The sequence below is a fragment of the Leptosomus discolor genome, chromosome 1 (genome assembly GCF_034619465.1).
Source record: "Leptosomus discolor isolate bLepDis1 chromosome 1, bLepDis1.hap2, whole genome shotgun sequence".
Taxonomy (NCBI): domain Eukaryota; kingdom Metazoa; phylum Chordata; class Aves; order Leptosomiformes; family Leptosomidae; genus Leptosomus; species Leptosomus discolor.
The window spans coordinates 137196514-137211772 of NC_141391.1; the positions used below are offsets into that span (position 1 = coordinate 137196514).

Sequence of the window (15259 nt, forward strand, 5' to 3'; positions counted from 1 at the left end):
GATCAACTGCAAAGTGATTTAGCTGTAATGAAAGCATGAAGGACAGTATCAGGCTGTTTTTGAGCTACAGGGAGAGAAGTTTTCTGCAGACAAATCCAAGGGGGAAAAAGACCTATTCCTCAAAAATAATAAAGAGTTTCTGAATACTTTTTCAATCTTTTAAGAAGTCTCCTCTTCATTCTCAGATTAAATACAGCATTTTTCAAGCCAAAAAAATGTTCCAAGCAAATGTGATAAATGCAAGGGCATTTTAATAGACTTCAACCTTAATCACAGAGAGAAAAAATACCTCTTCATAAGAAAGCAGCTTGTGAGTGAGTAGAGTTAACACAACTACATTAATTCTATGTGTGTCTTCAGTTATGGCTTGAAAGTATCAGTCCTCAGTAGCAATATAAGACAAGATCTGAAAACTGTTCAGTGTGTTCACTGGCCTAGTGTAACTGATTTCCCCCCAAGTTTTGTAAAACTGAGAATATGAAATCATGTATTTCAATAAGGTATGATTTCACTGAATGAGAATGAAGGAATAACCTCTTTAGGAAGACCTCTTACAGGTTAATTTCCTTGGCTGGGTCTTCTCTGATGGCATCCTTTTCTTCCAAGGTTGTATGCTTTAAATTTGCCTCTTTTGAAGAAGAAGATGGGATTAAGATAGCCTGGGTAGTACATGGGAAGACAATGGCTTTGGTTAATCCTTACTCTTGCACATCAGATTCTAGATGAATGGTTCCAGCTTCACCTGTTCCTAAAACTTCAGTTATGGCTTTAAAAATTGGCCTGGTCCTATGGAAGAAAGACCACCATGTATTAAAGCATTAGTTAAAATTAAAAAGATGAACATGTAATAGTGCACAATAAATGCAGGCTGCTGTTGGAGGGAGTGGATTTTTCTGCTACTTTCAGACCCCGATGCCCATAGTTGCTGATTAGAGGAGATGGAGGTCCTTCTGGAAGAGGCTGGTTGCTGATGGACAGCTTCAGTGCCTGAGGGTGCTGGATGCCCTGAAGTAGGAGAGAAACTTGTAGCAGAGGCTCACCACAAAGTACCAGATGTTTCGAGCCATCTGTGACCTTGCAATGAAAATGCGCCAGATGATCACAAGGAGGGTGGTGTTGAATGCATATCGGATATTCCTCAGCCTGAGAAAGAGAAAGAGGCATCTTATGGAGGAAGACAAAATCAACAAAAAGCTTACCAGCTTGCTTCATTTGCTACAGGTAATTTTATGAGAAAACCTGTTTACAAATGGCCCTTGGGCTTTTTGCCATTCCTATTTTAGTGAAGACACTGTGGCTAAGATGCCCCTGTCTTGCCAAAGACTGTGCTGAGATTAGGGTATAGTGAATAGTTAATGGGATGGTGGAATACCTGTATTGCAAGTCCCTCCTGTTCTGTGTACTCTCATTTCAAACCAGAACAGAAGTCATACTGAGAGTTTTTCCTTTATGAGTCTAGGTCCAATACTTTCTGCTTTGACTTGGTGTATTAGTTATTTTTTGCTTTGCAGGATTGGTGGCAGGCTAGAGACCTTTGCAGTTGCTGATGAATAAGACTTTCCTATTCAGGTGAAATCTTGCTTTTAATTTTGGGAAATTACTCAATAATCATAAATGGTCTTCACTTCTGCAGTACTGCAGACTTGGGGGCAGGGGGACGACGACGACAGTTTACACTGTATATTTAAACATCATTATTGGGTCTTTAAGGTGCTAATCATCTTGTCCTCTTTCTGTGAAGCAAAAGTTTCTGCAGTTCTCTAATTCTCACTTTCCCAATATCTGACCAAGGGAAGAAAGTGTTGTACCTAATGTCCCCAAGACAGGTTTAAATTTTGAAAAATATACCACACTGCCTATTCAGACTATGAGGCAGTTACTGGCCTGTTACTTATAAATCCTTTAAAAATGACCCAAGAATGAAGAACTTGTTTAGGATTTCTTGCTATGGCAACAGGCTGTTTTATGCTTCTAGTGTTTACAGTGCACAAGAATGGTTTTCTTAAAGGAAGCAACCAGGCTTTTACTCCAAGAGAGTTGCTCCTTCTCCTTTTGCCTGCACTTCCCAGTAAAAGGGCTGGAGCAGGTAGGATGAGCAGAATCTTTAACCGAATAGAAGGACAATTTCAAATTGCTCATTCAGACTCTCTTAAACTGTCACCGGGGCTTGAATGCATAAGCTATCCACTGATTTTGGAGAATTTTTACCCATTCGCCCCAAGGAACTAGCAACTTCAACTTTAAAATGAAATTTAAAATCATACAAATACTTTAAGTTTTTATGCAGTGCCTTTGAATTGCTAAAAACTTCTAGGAGCTTTACAAAATCTAAATCTGACTCTTATTTTTCTATTGCAATTATGAATGACCAAGATGTTCTGCATTCATGTGTTCCCCTTATGAACTTTAACTTTGTTACTTGGTCATCTGCTGGGAAGGCATTGTATCTAGTCCCTGATCGTTAGTGTCTCAAGAGTCCTCTTTTTCTTACAGGATGGAAAAATTAAATACTGACAACCTTCTGCCCTAAGAAATAAGCTATGCTATGTTTATTTCCATATTATTTAAAAACAATTACTGCAATGTAAATAGAATAACTTTCCTCAAAAGCCATTCAAGGTATCCAGGTGCTCTTGTCCTTGTCACTAGGTATGACTTACTTTCGTAAGTGCTGCTTTGCTGCTGGAATGCCAGCCATGTCTTCATTTAGCAAGTACTTCTTAGCACCTAGGCAGTAGCTTTCAATGTATTCTGACCAGTGCAGCTGACGAACGTCAAAATTGTACAACTGGGATTTAAAGACAAAGAGCAGAAGTTAAACACCAGAGTTCAAAACAAGTTCACTTTAAGCATCATTGACCTCTGTTACTGACAAGGCCCTCTCTCTGAAGCTCTTAAAGCCACCAAGTTTCCAAGAAGACATGGGCACTAACAGAATATATTTCACAGCTGTCAATTAATGTCTCACCCAGCTGGGAATCTGGGCAAAGATAACAGAAATTTAGTGCTAGCTGGCAGAAAATAAAGGTAAGTTTGTCTTTCAGGTGGCAATTTTTGCATAAATACACGTATTTGTACATACACATACAAACACACACAAAACTGTGGAAGGAAAATGGCATTCCACTCAGGTAAATGGATTTATATGAAAAAGTCTGTGCAGTTTTTAACATGTCACTAGAATTATGTGTAAATAAATGAACCGGACATTGAGTCAACAGGTGCCTCAGCATCAGTATTAATTACTCTGCTGTGCTGCATTCTCTCTGAGCAGCTAGATCGACAGAAGTCCAAGAAATGGGTGTTTATTTGGTATTTGACATAAAAAAAAAAAATCTCATTGCAGAGCTAACTACCCCAGTTAATTTCAGATGCTTATACTAGAAAAATTGTTAGCAAGCTCTCAGGCGGTCATCTGTCTATGAGAGCAAAGAAAGGATTTGTAAAGAGGAAGAGGTTTTGTTGTAAAGAATTTTAGGGTTTTTTTAAATGAATGAGTGAAGTGAATGGCATTTCTTAGTTACAGGGTCTTAAAAGGAAAGATACTCAGAAAAATACCTTTCTTTCTCCCCCATGCCAATCCAGGCCATTTGCTTTGGTGCAAGAGCTTGGTATCTGCTTGAGCAGATAGGGGTTAGCTAATGCTCTCTCAAATACAGGGGGTTAGCTACTGGGCAGATCCCAGTGTGTCTGTTAGATACGTATAGAGATGTGTGCTGCCCATAAAGTATCTATCTTCACTGCTGCTCACAATGCAGCAGTGGCAACACTGCATGCGATGCCTCTCACAAAGTTCTTGTAAGCAGCTTGGTAAGCCTGAAAATCTGTCTAGCTTGCACTAAGTCCTTGATGCTGTAATTTTTTTGTCTCTCTCTCCCAGAACTAGCTCCTATTATACCATTTAGGTTCCCTCTACATCTGCTGTAGTCACAGCAGTGCCACTGCCCTTAGAAGTTAGAATTTGCTGCATGCACTCCTTCTGCAAGACTAGGGAAGAAAATTCTTGATTCTACTACAGGGAGCCTGCAAGAATTTCATGATGTGAGTGAGATCAGTTTGATGTGAATGCCTAAGTATCTCTGCAAGGTCAGCCTGACCAAAAGCGCATTCCAGCTTATCACAGATCTACTCTTTGTATTCCTTCAGTTGTTCAGTTACAATCCCATTTTTAAGGAGTAGCACTTCAAACCTACATAGACTACAACAGAGCTTGACATCCTGCAAATTAATTACTCTTTGGGGACTTCAATAAAACAAGAACATTTTTCATATTGTCAGGGTAAGACACTAGATGTTAACTAAGTTTCCCCGTGCGGTGCCCATTAAAACCAATGTGGATGAAAACGTCAAAATCTTTCAAGTGATTTCCCTCTAGATCACCCACCACAGCTGCCATGTTAACTGGAAAGACTTCAGTGATTGACCTGTCTCAGATGAAAGAGCAACACGTCAGGAGAAAATATTCTCCTGTAATAAATGGAAGGTTCCTGATAAGTTATTTAATAAAACAAGGAGGAAATAAATTATTTCAGGTTAAAGGCAATTCCAGACATCTGGATGTCATTTGAAAGCTCAACAATACACCAAAAGTAATTACTGCAGCTGAACAGAACTGGAGATTAGCAATCCATATTCAGGACACACTTACCTTTTTGTCCTCTGTGTTAAGGTGACTCATTAACATATTCATATTATCTGAAGACCAATCCCAGGACTGGGTGGAGAAATACTGCAGAAGCATCATAGACTTGTGCAGTCGATTGATAATCTTCATCATTCTGAAACAGAGGAGGAGTGTCAGAGGTGGATAGGAAGTTGGACCTTCTGCAAAAGCTGTCAGTTTGCTCTGCAGGTGTTTTCACCAATCCAGATGAAAAGGCACTGGAATTCCTGATGTGCACTGCATTAGTGCTCACCAGGCTGAGAACTTGCTCACAAGTCTAACTGCTCCACCTGAGGTTTTGAGCCTACAGCTACCCAGCTGTTTTTGTTGGCTCAAACATGGGTGCAAACATGGATTTCCTAGGGCAGGGCTGATGCCTAACTCACTGGCCTGAACTAAACAAGGGTTGGAGACCATATCTACATCATGTACCATGTGTGAGGTGAAGTGCCCATCTGAACTAGTATGAAGTCTGCACAGCAGATTGCAAAACCATTCCTTGCCTCCTGATGTGGATATTTCTCTTTCTACCACACAAATTCTCTTCTGTTCTGAAGCCTGAGTTGGCTTTTTGGAGTTAGCTCCAGTACAGAGGTGATGGCAGCTGCAGCATGGACAAGCTCTGAAGTCAATTGCTCAAATTCAGTTTTCAGATAGAATCATAGAGTCACAGAATGGTTTGGGTTGGAAGGGACCTTAAAGATCATCTAGTTCCAACCCCCCCTGCCATAAGCAGGGACACCTTCCACAAGACCAAGTTGCTCAAAGCCCCATCCAACCTGGCCTTGAACACTTCCAAGGAGGGGCAGCCACAACTTCTCTGGACAACCTGTTCCAGTGCCTCACCACCCTCACTGTAATTTCTTCCTAGTATCCAATCTAAATCTACCTTCTTTCAGTTTGAAGCTGTTTACCTCTCATCCTATCACTACACTCCCTGGTAAAGAGTCCCTCCCCACCTTTCCTGTAGGCCCCCTTTAAGTAAGTACTAGAAGACTACTATAAGGTCTCACCAGAGCTTTCTCCAGGCTGAACAACCCCAACTCTCTCAGCCTGTCCTCTAAGGGGAGGTTCTCCAGCCCCCTAATTATCTTGGTGGCCCTCCTCTGGACCCACTCAAGCAGGTCTGTGTCTTTCTTATGCTGGGGGCCACAGAGCTGGATGCAGCACTGCAAGTGGGGTCTCATCAGAGCAGAGTAGAGGGGAAGAATCACCTCTCTCGACCCGCTGGCCATGCTTCTCTTGATGCAGCCCACGACACAGTTGGCTTTCTGGGCTGCAAGCGCACGTTGCTTGCTCATATTCAGGTTTTCACCCACCAGCACCCCCAAGTTCTTCTCGGCAGGGCTGCTCTCGATCCACTCATCACCCAGCCTGTCTCTGTGCTTGGGATTGCCTCGATCCAGGTGCAGGACCTTGCACTTGGCCTTGTTGAACTTCACGAGGCTTTCATGGGCCCACCTCTCCAGCCTGTCAAAGACCCTCTGGAGTATCAACCATACCAGTCTTGGTGGCATGCTTTTCATGTCTTTGGGCTTCTTTGATCTCTCTCCAAAAAAATAATTTGTTTTTTTCCTAAGAAGTCCATTCCTCTCCCTATATAATATAGTGGCAGTTTGGAGTATTTTTTCTGTCCTTCATTATAATGGAAGGGTCTGATAGCATGCACTGCTGGTGGATGACCTTGAAAATCATTCAAGTCCATAGACTTTTTTTTTGTGAGGGCAGGGTGGGGGGAACTGTTCAAATGTCTTCTTGGAGCGTGTGCGTCCTGGTAAAGATGAAAGCTGCTTCAGGGGCACATCTGCTTAACAGTGACTTTGGAAATATATGTTCAGATCTCTCATGTGTCTTGACCTTTTTTTTTATTAGTCATTTTTTATATAAAAGGGGATGACAGTAATGCTTTCCTAACTTGCGGGATTATTTTAGTTGTCCCAATGGTCATGAGTACAAAAGACCTCTGGGAGGCAGTTGTTTTAGTGTGATGTACAGTGCTCAGTCAATTTTGAGAGAACACCACGTTCTCTCAGACTGGATAAGGGCAAGAGAAAGCATTAAAAGGCTGATTTCTGTGGAAAACAGAGCTGTTTTCATGAGAAATTTTGAGCTGCCCAGAGGGTAACACAGTCGCCGTGACAAATAAAAGGCGGCAGTCTGGGGAAGAATGGTGCCAGGCTGGCCTCTCCCTGTGCAGATGTGACTGCCACGACGATAAGCACTAAGCACAGCAGAAAAAGACACAATGAGTACATTAGTTCAGAGGAGAACTGTGCAGCTTACCCAAAGCGAATTGAAAGAGCACTCCTACTCAGAATTAAAGTGGCTTTCATTTTAGAAGCAAAGCATACCATCAGATTAAGGGAACCTTCATTCTGAATAATTACGTGCACATTGATTGAATGCAGTTTAAACTACTTTAAAATTACTTCAGATTAATCTTCCTGATTGTGCCTGTGTAGGCAAGTACTATGGGGCAAAGCTTTCTGAATATTTTAACACCTTTTAGAAACTTGGGAAACAAAATATATGGCTAAATTGCAAAGATCTGAAGTTGCCCTTCAAAGTGGCCCTCCCAAAAGCCATTAATACGTTTAAAGTGCTTTGGGCTAATAGAATCTGTCAGAAAAAAATAAAGAGAATCAACTGTTTTGAAAACAGGCTATCCACGTGACCTCCTGTCAACGTGGGCAGAATAAGCTCTGACTGTAGATCTACCCAAAACAACATATCTCAGTGGCTAAAAGTAAGAGTCAAAAAGAGAAATGAAACATCCAAAGAGGTATGTATGAAAACTGTTTTTCATGTTAACTGACCAAGCTCAAATGTTATGACTACATTCAAAACAGTCACTAATTTGGATGAAGGAATGGTCTACTGAAAAACACCGAGTAGAAACATGCTTTTCTGCAGCCTCTGAGAGGCTATGGCAAAGATTTCTTATAGAAAATCTTATTCTCCACTGGGGGGGAACCGAGAGGAATAAAGCAAGTATTAGCTGTCACTGATAGCCTTATTAGTTACACTTCAGAAATGCACCTTGTCTTATAGAAAACTGTTTACTGCAATGATTTCTTTATTTGCTCCCACACTGAGCCTTGGATGAGCAGATTCTCAGGTGCGACAGATTGACCCAGGAGACTACTAATGATATAAACCACATTATTTTCTAAATTGTGGATGAATGTGCAGCAATAACAGTAAGCCATTTAGGGCAGTTTTGCTAGACATCTGGCAATTTATGTGAAATGAGCTAACACTTAAAGTAAGTTCCTCAGGAGAGGCAGTACAAAAAAGTCTAAAGCTGAAGGAGATGACTCTTGTGCCTGCTTTTTGGTAGATGGGGTATTATTGCACGATAATTACAAGGTGAACTACAACCAGGTTTTTCTGAACTACTCTGCAATCCAAATTCGTGAAGGTCATACACTGGTTTATTCAGTCTACTGAATAAACAGTAGACTTGCAAAACCATAATCAGCTCCCAGATAATCTATTCCATATGATAACGCATCACCTTATGATGAGTTTAGTATGGATACAATAGAGAACTGAAGCCCGAGTCTTGTTCCTGGCAAAGAACTTTCTCCTTTCTGCTTGCAAATCTGGCATAGGGTCATGAAGAGAACTCAAGAAACTGCCTTGAAGTGGCTTGTACTTCAACAGATGGGACTGACAAGTGGGAAGAAAGTTAAACCTAGATACTCTGAAGCAGAGGGAAAAATTAAAGGGAAACATTAAAGTAGGTTCAATGACACATTCAACTTTTTTTTTTTTATTTGATGTGGTTTACTGCCCTTAGCCCATAAAGGCCTGATATTTAGGTAGCTGTGAAAACAAGAAAGAATAAGCTGCTACTATACTTTCTACCACATTGTAGCAATACCTGGATAAGCTCAAGTAGCATGTAAAAAGAAAAGGGGAATTATATTAAAAAAATAATATTAAAAAAAAGAACCCACAAGTTCATTGCTGAGCCATGTTTGCTCAGGTCGCAAATCTTAAAATTCATAAGATATCCTTCTCAGCATGAATTCATGCTGAGCTCTATTTGAAATTTAATTACAGTATTGTGGCCAATGTCCATTGGCTACTTATGCCAATCAGCTTTATGAGAAGAAATGTCAATTATAATGGCAATGCCAAGATCTTGCTGTTCAACAGAGTTTGGAGATTCCAGCCTGTTCTTGCTCATATTCAGTTTACCTCTATTTCTAGGGTAATTCTTGCCTCCTGGATAACTGGAAGTCTTTTTATGTAGCGATTTCCCTCCATAGAAGAATGTCAGAGAAAAATCAGAGCAATACATCAGCCAAGGACTTCCCTGCAAGCAGCTGAAGCCGGCTTTCTAACTAGCAGAGGAGCACAGAGCAGCTGACATCAATGCAGTGCTGGCATACCGTTCTTGTGTTGCGCAATAAAGTCTCCTCTGTGGTGGCGGAGAGTAAAGGAGGATGTTGTCAGAGTTGTTACTTATGGATGTATCATTCCTTCCACATGGGATGTACATGTCACATGTTCCTCCTAGCCATGACACTGCCAAGGCTCAAATACAATTGTAATAATAAACTGTCCTTGTAAATACAATTCAGAATTTATTCATACTCAGAAACAACTGCTTCCTAGATTTCAAGGGTGCTGGGCCAATGCTGGAAACTACTAATTATGCAGCTGATTTATGGGGAAAAAAATATTATCTGGAATGTTCTAAACCTTGCCAGTCTCAAGTCTGTATGTAAGCTCATGACAGACAGAGGCAATCACATCAGAAAAGTTGCAATGGTGGAATTGTTGCTATACTGAGAACAGTGTAACTATTGGTCCTCTTCTTCTGTCTTGGGAACCTCTGAAGTGTGTAAAGCTGAGTTTAAAAGATGTGCTGTCCCCTAGGTACTGGAAACGGTGGGAACTTTAGGCTATGCTTAACTACAGCCACGTGGTTCCTCTTCTTTTTGAGTAATCTCCTCAAGACAAGGAGATGGGAAGTAGACCAGATACTCCAGGCTGAGGCAGCCAGTTCTCAGAACTTGTTAGAGACCTGCTCTCCATAACAGTGACAGGCATGTTGAAGGCAGGAGGTTGAAGGTGTATGTTTTCTTACCTGGGCTTTCTCCCCGTAAGCCTCATGTACAGGTCGTAGAGTATGGCCGGTGCCTTGTGACTGACAGTTACCCAGTACTGGTTTATCAAGTAGTTGGATGTCAAGTGAGTGTTGGGTGTTCGGAAGGCCTGCTCCAGCGGGTTCCTTTTGAACGTGGACATGACATACTGCTCTGTAAGGGAACAGGCATTTAACTTAAAATCAGGCACTTAATTTCAGTTGAGTTGGGTGCAACCATACCAATATGCTGCAGTAAAGCCCAAGTGCTTAACACGTTTATGAACTCATGTAACCAGAGGTTGGACAAGATCATCTCATGGTCCCTTCTGTCATTAAAATTGATGACTCCATCTATTGCCTATTTGAAACACAATCTGACTCCAGACTTAATAGTGGCAGACAAAAACTTCCTTATGAAAACACCAAAATGGAGGAAAAGCAGGCAGTTGTAGCCTGAAAACCAAGGAACTGCAGTTCTGCTTTCACCTGCAGTAGTTGTAGAAGAAATTGGTAAGCATTAACACAACTTCAGATCACTGAAAGCAATCTTTGATCTGCTAGCATAAAACAAAAATGACATTTCTAATTTCTATTCAATTTTTCAATATTAGTCTGAGTCAGGGACAGGTTGCTTACACACATAGGGGGCTGCTTCTAGAAAGACTTCATTATATCCTTTCAAACCACATCTGACCCACAACACCAGATCCCTCAGCCTGTTTTCAGAGGAGCTCTGGATGCACTAAAGCAGCAAATTGTCTTGCATTCTTAACTCGAAAACTAATGATAGGGTGGTGATCTTTCATTCCCTTTGTATGTTAAGGCACAAAATATGTTGGGTCTGATTCTGAGCTCTTGGGCACAGTGCCATAGAAGTGGCATCTTAATGTGCATATCTGGGCCATTTGCATATTGCAGAGGCTTAATAGAACTGCAGGAGTTGAATATAAGACTGTCATCCTAGGGACTGATAAACAGATGGTGCTCCTATTCCTGAGCACCAGTGAGCTCGACAAAGAAGAATATGTGGGCTTTTTTACTTTTTTAAAAATGAATTTGAGAGTTATGACATCAATCTGTGCTCATATTATAGTTTACTCTCTAAGCTTATGTTACAAATAGAAAATCAGATGAGAATTTGCAAGTCACAAGAAACATCCAGATCATCCTCAGATAAGCCGATTTCAATCATAATATTCAGAGAGGACTCTCACATATCTGTGGTCAGCTTATTACTGCACTTTAAGTACTGACTTTTGCTGTACTTGTTCTAAGTAACAGCAACTAGAGAAGAGACTTGTTAGCCACTTAGCTGCTAAGTTTAGACAACAAAGACTGTTAAAATAATACAATTTAGTTTTAGTGCTAGTTAATTTTTAATTTTTGTGGCCTGTACTCTGCAAGTTTCATGGCTGAAGACCAGTTCTCCTGAAACTCATCTTTCATTTGAACAGTTAGAACTGACCGCCATCCCTTCTGTTTCATGTCGCCATGCTGCAATGATGTGGTTATCTTGTGGTCATCTCGTGGCCTGCAGTATGGAAATCTTATCCTTTGCAGCACGTTCTCTCAAAATGTCAAGGTTTAGCTAAAGCTCCTATTTAAACTTTCCCATGTAGTTGTGCCTGGCAGGGAGGGCTCACTTTACTGAAGATTTGGAAAGGTGTTTACTCTTGGCAGGAGAGTGGCAATAACTAACTCGTTTGGGATGGGCTACTGGGAAGTAAGTTGCTGTCCTGGCCCAGCTCATGGCAGAGTTTGTGTCTGTCTAAGCAGTGCATGAGGAGTTTCTTTCCTCTGTGTTAGCAGCACGGCCATTAACTACAATTATACTTCGTCAAAGTCATAGCTGGCTTAAACGTAAAGAGATCTGCTCCCAGTTTGGAGAGGGCTCTATGTATGTACCCATTCAAATAGTTCATGGATCAGGACAGCAATCCCATGAACTCTGTTGCTTCTCCCCTTAAGGAAGTTTCTCCAGGAGGCACTTTAAATCCCAGTTTATGTACAAACTCTCAATATTTAAGTTAATTTAGTTTCATTTGGTCACTTCATTTCCTAATGGAAACCTATCAGTTTCACTGGGAACCACTGATGTTTTGGAATTGTGATAGTTTTGGTATTGTCTGCAGCATATATTTATAGTTCTGTTTATTCAAATCCTGATGTTAATATACTGCAGATCTAGTTTTCAGCTGTAAACTGGTTGAGAAGGTTTCCCTTTGGAAACATGTTAAAGACATTACTGCCCTTCTTTTCTCTTTGGATTTTTGGCATCTTTGGCCAGGATAACAAGAAAGAACTAATCAGTAAGTGGAAAATACAGCCCTTGTCATTTCAGATCATCGGCCATACACCAAATTCACATAAATCAGCAACACCCTTGTCATCTTGGTTACTTAAGGCTTGTAGTGGAAAATGCAGCTGTAGTAAAGGAGCTACAGTATTATACTGTGGTATTACTCGGTGTGAGAGGCACGTATGTCAAGACTAGATGAGATATCTGCTGAAAATTCAAGAAAAATTCTGAAAGTCAGGAAGGAAAGCGGGTTTGTTCTAAAATGCACATAAGGAGGCAGAGACCAACTTGAAAGACTGACTGGAAGGAAGTTGAGACATAACTTCGAACAGTTAATGCTATAGGCGTTTTCTTTATGAACCTCTCTTACCCTGGCTTGCACTGACTCGGCACAATTGCTCTGTCTCCTAATTTCTGGAAAGCATTCAACTTTGCAAGCATAGCAAGTCTTTTATGCTCCAACAGTTTTTTTTTGAGAGAGAGAAAGAATCAGACAGACAGATGGGTCAGGCAGGCAGAAACCCCCAAACCAGAAACATATCACCTCTAGGAGCTACTGAAATGACTTGACGGGTGGGTCATCTTTCCCCTCTGACCACAGCACAAAAATGAGGCAGCAAATTCTACAACTCAAAGGCAGATTTAGCAGTGGGAGAATCAGAGATAAGTCTCACCTAGGTAGACTGTCAAAGATAAATTGAAAATAAGTTTTCGCACACTGAACACCATTTAGTTTTGAACAGAAATTGCAAAATGTACTTAAATTTAGACTAGCAAGACTTAGATTGCAGCAAAGCAGAATACGCTTCTTCAGGTTAATACTCAGTTGTCTGACCACATTTTTGTAATGGCGGGGAAAATAACAGCTATAATGGAATAAAGTAAGAAAAGATCCCAAGGCATAGCCTTACTTGGAAAAAAAATAAATCAGTTAAGGTTCCTTTTAACACTAGAGGTTAGTCTGTATCTGGAGATCTGTAGAATAAATTGGTTTGCAATGGATGTTTAAGCATAAGCTCTTAAATAGACATATTTTTCAAGTAATTATCTTCTAGATCTCTTTCTCCTCCCTCTCTGCAAGCTTGTCACCTTTGTACTCAAAACTTCCCCATCTCAGTCACTTCTGTTCCCTACCCAGGGCATCCTCAGCCCACTCCAGTCTCAACTTCTCTATTTAATCTTTCCTTTCCTCCTCTCCCACCAAAAAATCCCTACTCTGTTGTGTTCGCCTGTCATTTCTACAGCTGGTCCTGGTGCAAGTCTCCCTAACCAGGTAGTCCAGGTACTCCCCTCTGCAAACCCCATGTTTGATTTGCACTAAAATGCTCAGTCCCACACCAGATGACTCCCATTCCCCATCCTTGTCTCTCAGCAGCTTCCACTCTTGCTTTCATAACCTTCTACCTTGATGACTGATTACAGACCTTGTGCCAGTCTGGCCTCCCCAGACTCCTTGAACAGACTAGCTTTCCCTCTGCTGATCCTGTGTCTGTTTACATCAAACAGCTTCTTTTATGCTGGAGAAAGAAAAATTTGAAAAAGCTGAAAAACCACTGGAGGTAGAGACCTGGCCTCAACTGTTTCAACCTGAAAGGCTGGCAGAGCTAAACACAGTTGGAAACACGCTTTTGAAAAGAGAAGGTGACGACTCAAGTTAGCAGATGCTGCCTCATTGCGAAGGAGGGAACTGGTGGGTAAAGTTCAGTCCTCCTGTGCAGGGGCTGGACTACTCAGTGGTAGCTCTTATTGCAGAGAGAACATGGCTCTGAAAGGCCTATTGGAAGTGCATGCCATCAGTCTGGCTGCCTAGAAACCAAATAATAGTGAGTAGACAGAGAAAGTAATGTGAGTGGGTTGAGAAAGTCTGTCATATATATAAAGAAGATTTTAGAATTGTGTGTATTTACCAAAAAGAAATTGGTAGGAGACTGAATTGAAAATTCAAAATGGATGGTCGCAATAGTAACATCCTAATGCAATAAATCTTTCCCAAACTAGTTTCTTAAACCATGCAACATCTTTAAGGGCAAAATTTTGCTCTTCGATACTCCATCTTAATTCCTATTCATGAATTTATACCTAATACCCCTCTGCCGCCTGCTGATCTCTGTAAAACTGTGGATACAACATGTGGTAGAAATAGCTCCACAGTGTTATCCAGGAAGAAAATTTTGCCTTCAGACCCATCACACAGCTGAACTGCTTATGCAAGCTTCTGCTGCACTCAGATGATTTCATTACTAACTCCACAGTTATGGGCAAAGTAACAGAGTAAGATCAGTTGCAATGCATTAACACACTGCTCTTTTTATCAATAAAATTACACTGAAAATGGGTTAAGAAAGGCAAACCTCAGGTAGTAGTGCTATGGTGGCTGTTGCCTGAAGCAACACAGCGGCCTGTGAAGAGCTTTGCATTTACTCCTGTGACAAAACCACAGAAGATTTGACTTTACATGTTATCAAGACTGGCTAAATTTTCCAACAAACCTCTGTGAAGCCTCACCTCTTCTCACGGCTGTGACAAACCACAATGTTATCTCTCTCTTAAAAAAAAAAAAAAGTATCAGGAACTTGGTGTGATTTTTCTCCCCACTCAGACAGTGGCCGAAACCTCTTCCCTGCTAGATCACTTGATCAAATCTCATGGTAGGACATTAGTAGGAGTTTCAGACAAGCCATGTTCTGAAAATGCAATTATGGTCTGATTCTTTGCTGACTTACAGTTTGCCAATTAAATAATACAGAGACAAATGCAAAGCAAAGGCTGTGAGGTGAAACACCACAGTAGTGATTTGCCAGCCTCCATTATTTAAAGCACAATGATATGAATGAATGGATAACAGAAAGCAAATCAGGCCCTGTACATGCTTCCATGTAAGTACTGACTGGATATAGTATTTCTTCTGCTTGGCTTCAGTGTGAGTTTTCCACTGTAAGAGTGTCAAGATTTGTCTCCCTTTCTTAGCAGTGAATGTTGTCTACCTCAACTTTAGCAAAGCTTTTGACATTGTCTCCCACCACATCTTCATAGGTAAGTTTAGGAAGTGTGGGATAGATGAGTGGACAGTGAGGTGGATCAACAACTGTCTGAAGGACAGAGCTCAGAGTTGTGATCAGTGGTGCTGAGTCTAGTTGGAGACCTGTGACTAGCGGTGTTCCCCAGGGGTCAGTACTGGGTCCGGTCCTATGCAACA

The 15259-nt window shown here is 41.1% G+C and overlaps 1 protein-coding gene across 10 annotated transcripts in view; it reads right to left on the reverse strand.

Annotated features, from left to right (window-relative positions):
- Positions 1 to 828: 828 nt before the first annotated feature.
- The window catches only part of FAR2 (fatty acyl-CoA reductase 2), an 80697-nt gene continuing 66266 nt past the window's right edge, over positions 829 to 15259 (reverse strand). For 5 of the 10 annotated variants that reach the window (XM_086465855.1, XM_086465869.1, XM_086465844.1 and 2 more), the window contains 4 exons: positions 9765 to 9936; positions 4649 to 4778; positions 2661 to 2788; positions 981 to 1143 (listed from right to left, as the gene is read on the reverse strand). In XM_086465855.1, coding sequence (XP_086321981.1) covers positions 981 to 1143; positions 2661 to 2788; positions 4649 to 4778; positions 9765 to 9936 — 593 coding nt within the window. Of the gene's footprint in view, positions 1144 to 2660; positions 2789 to 4648; positions 4779 to 9764; positions 9937 to 15259 lie in introns of all 10 variants that reach the window. The other 5 variants (XM_086465833.1, XM_086465822.1, XM_086465875.1 and 2 more) reach the window with 3 other exon arrangements.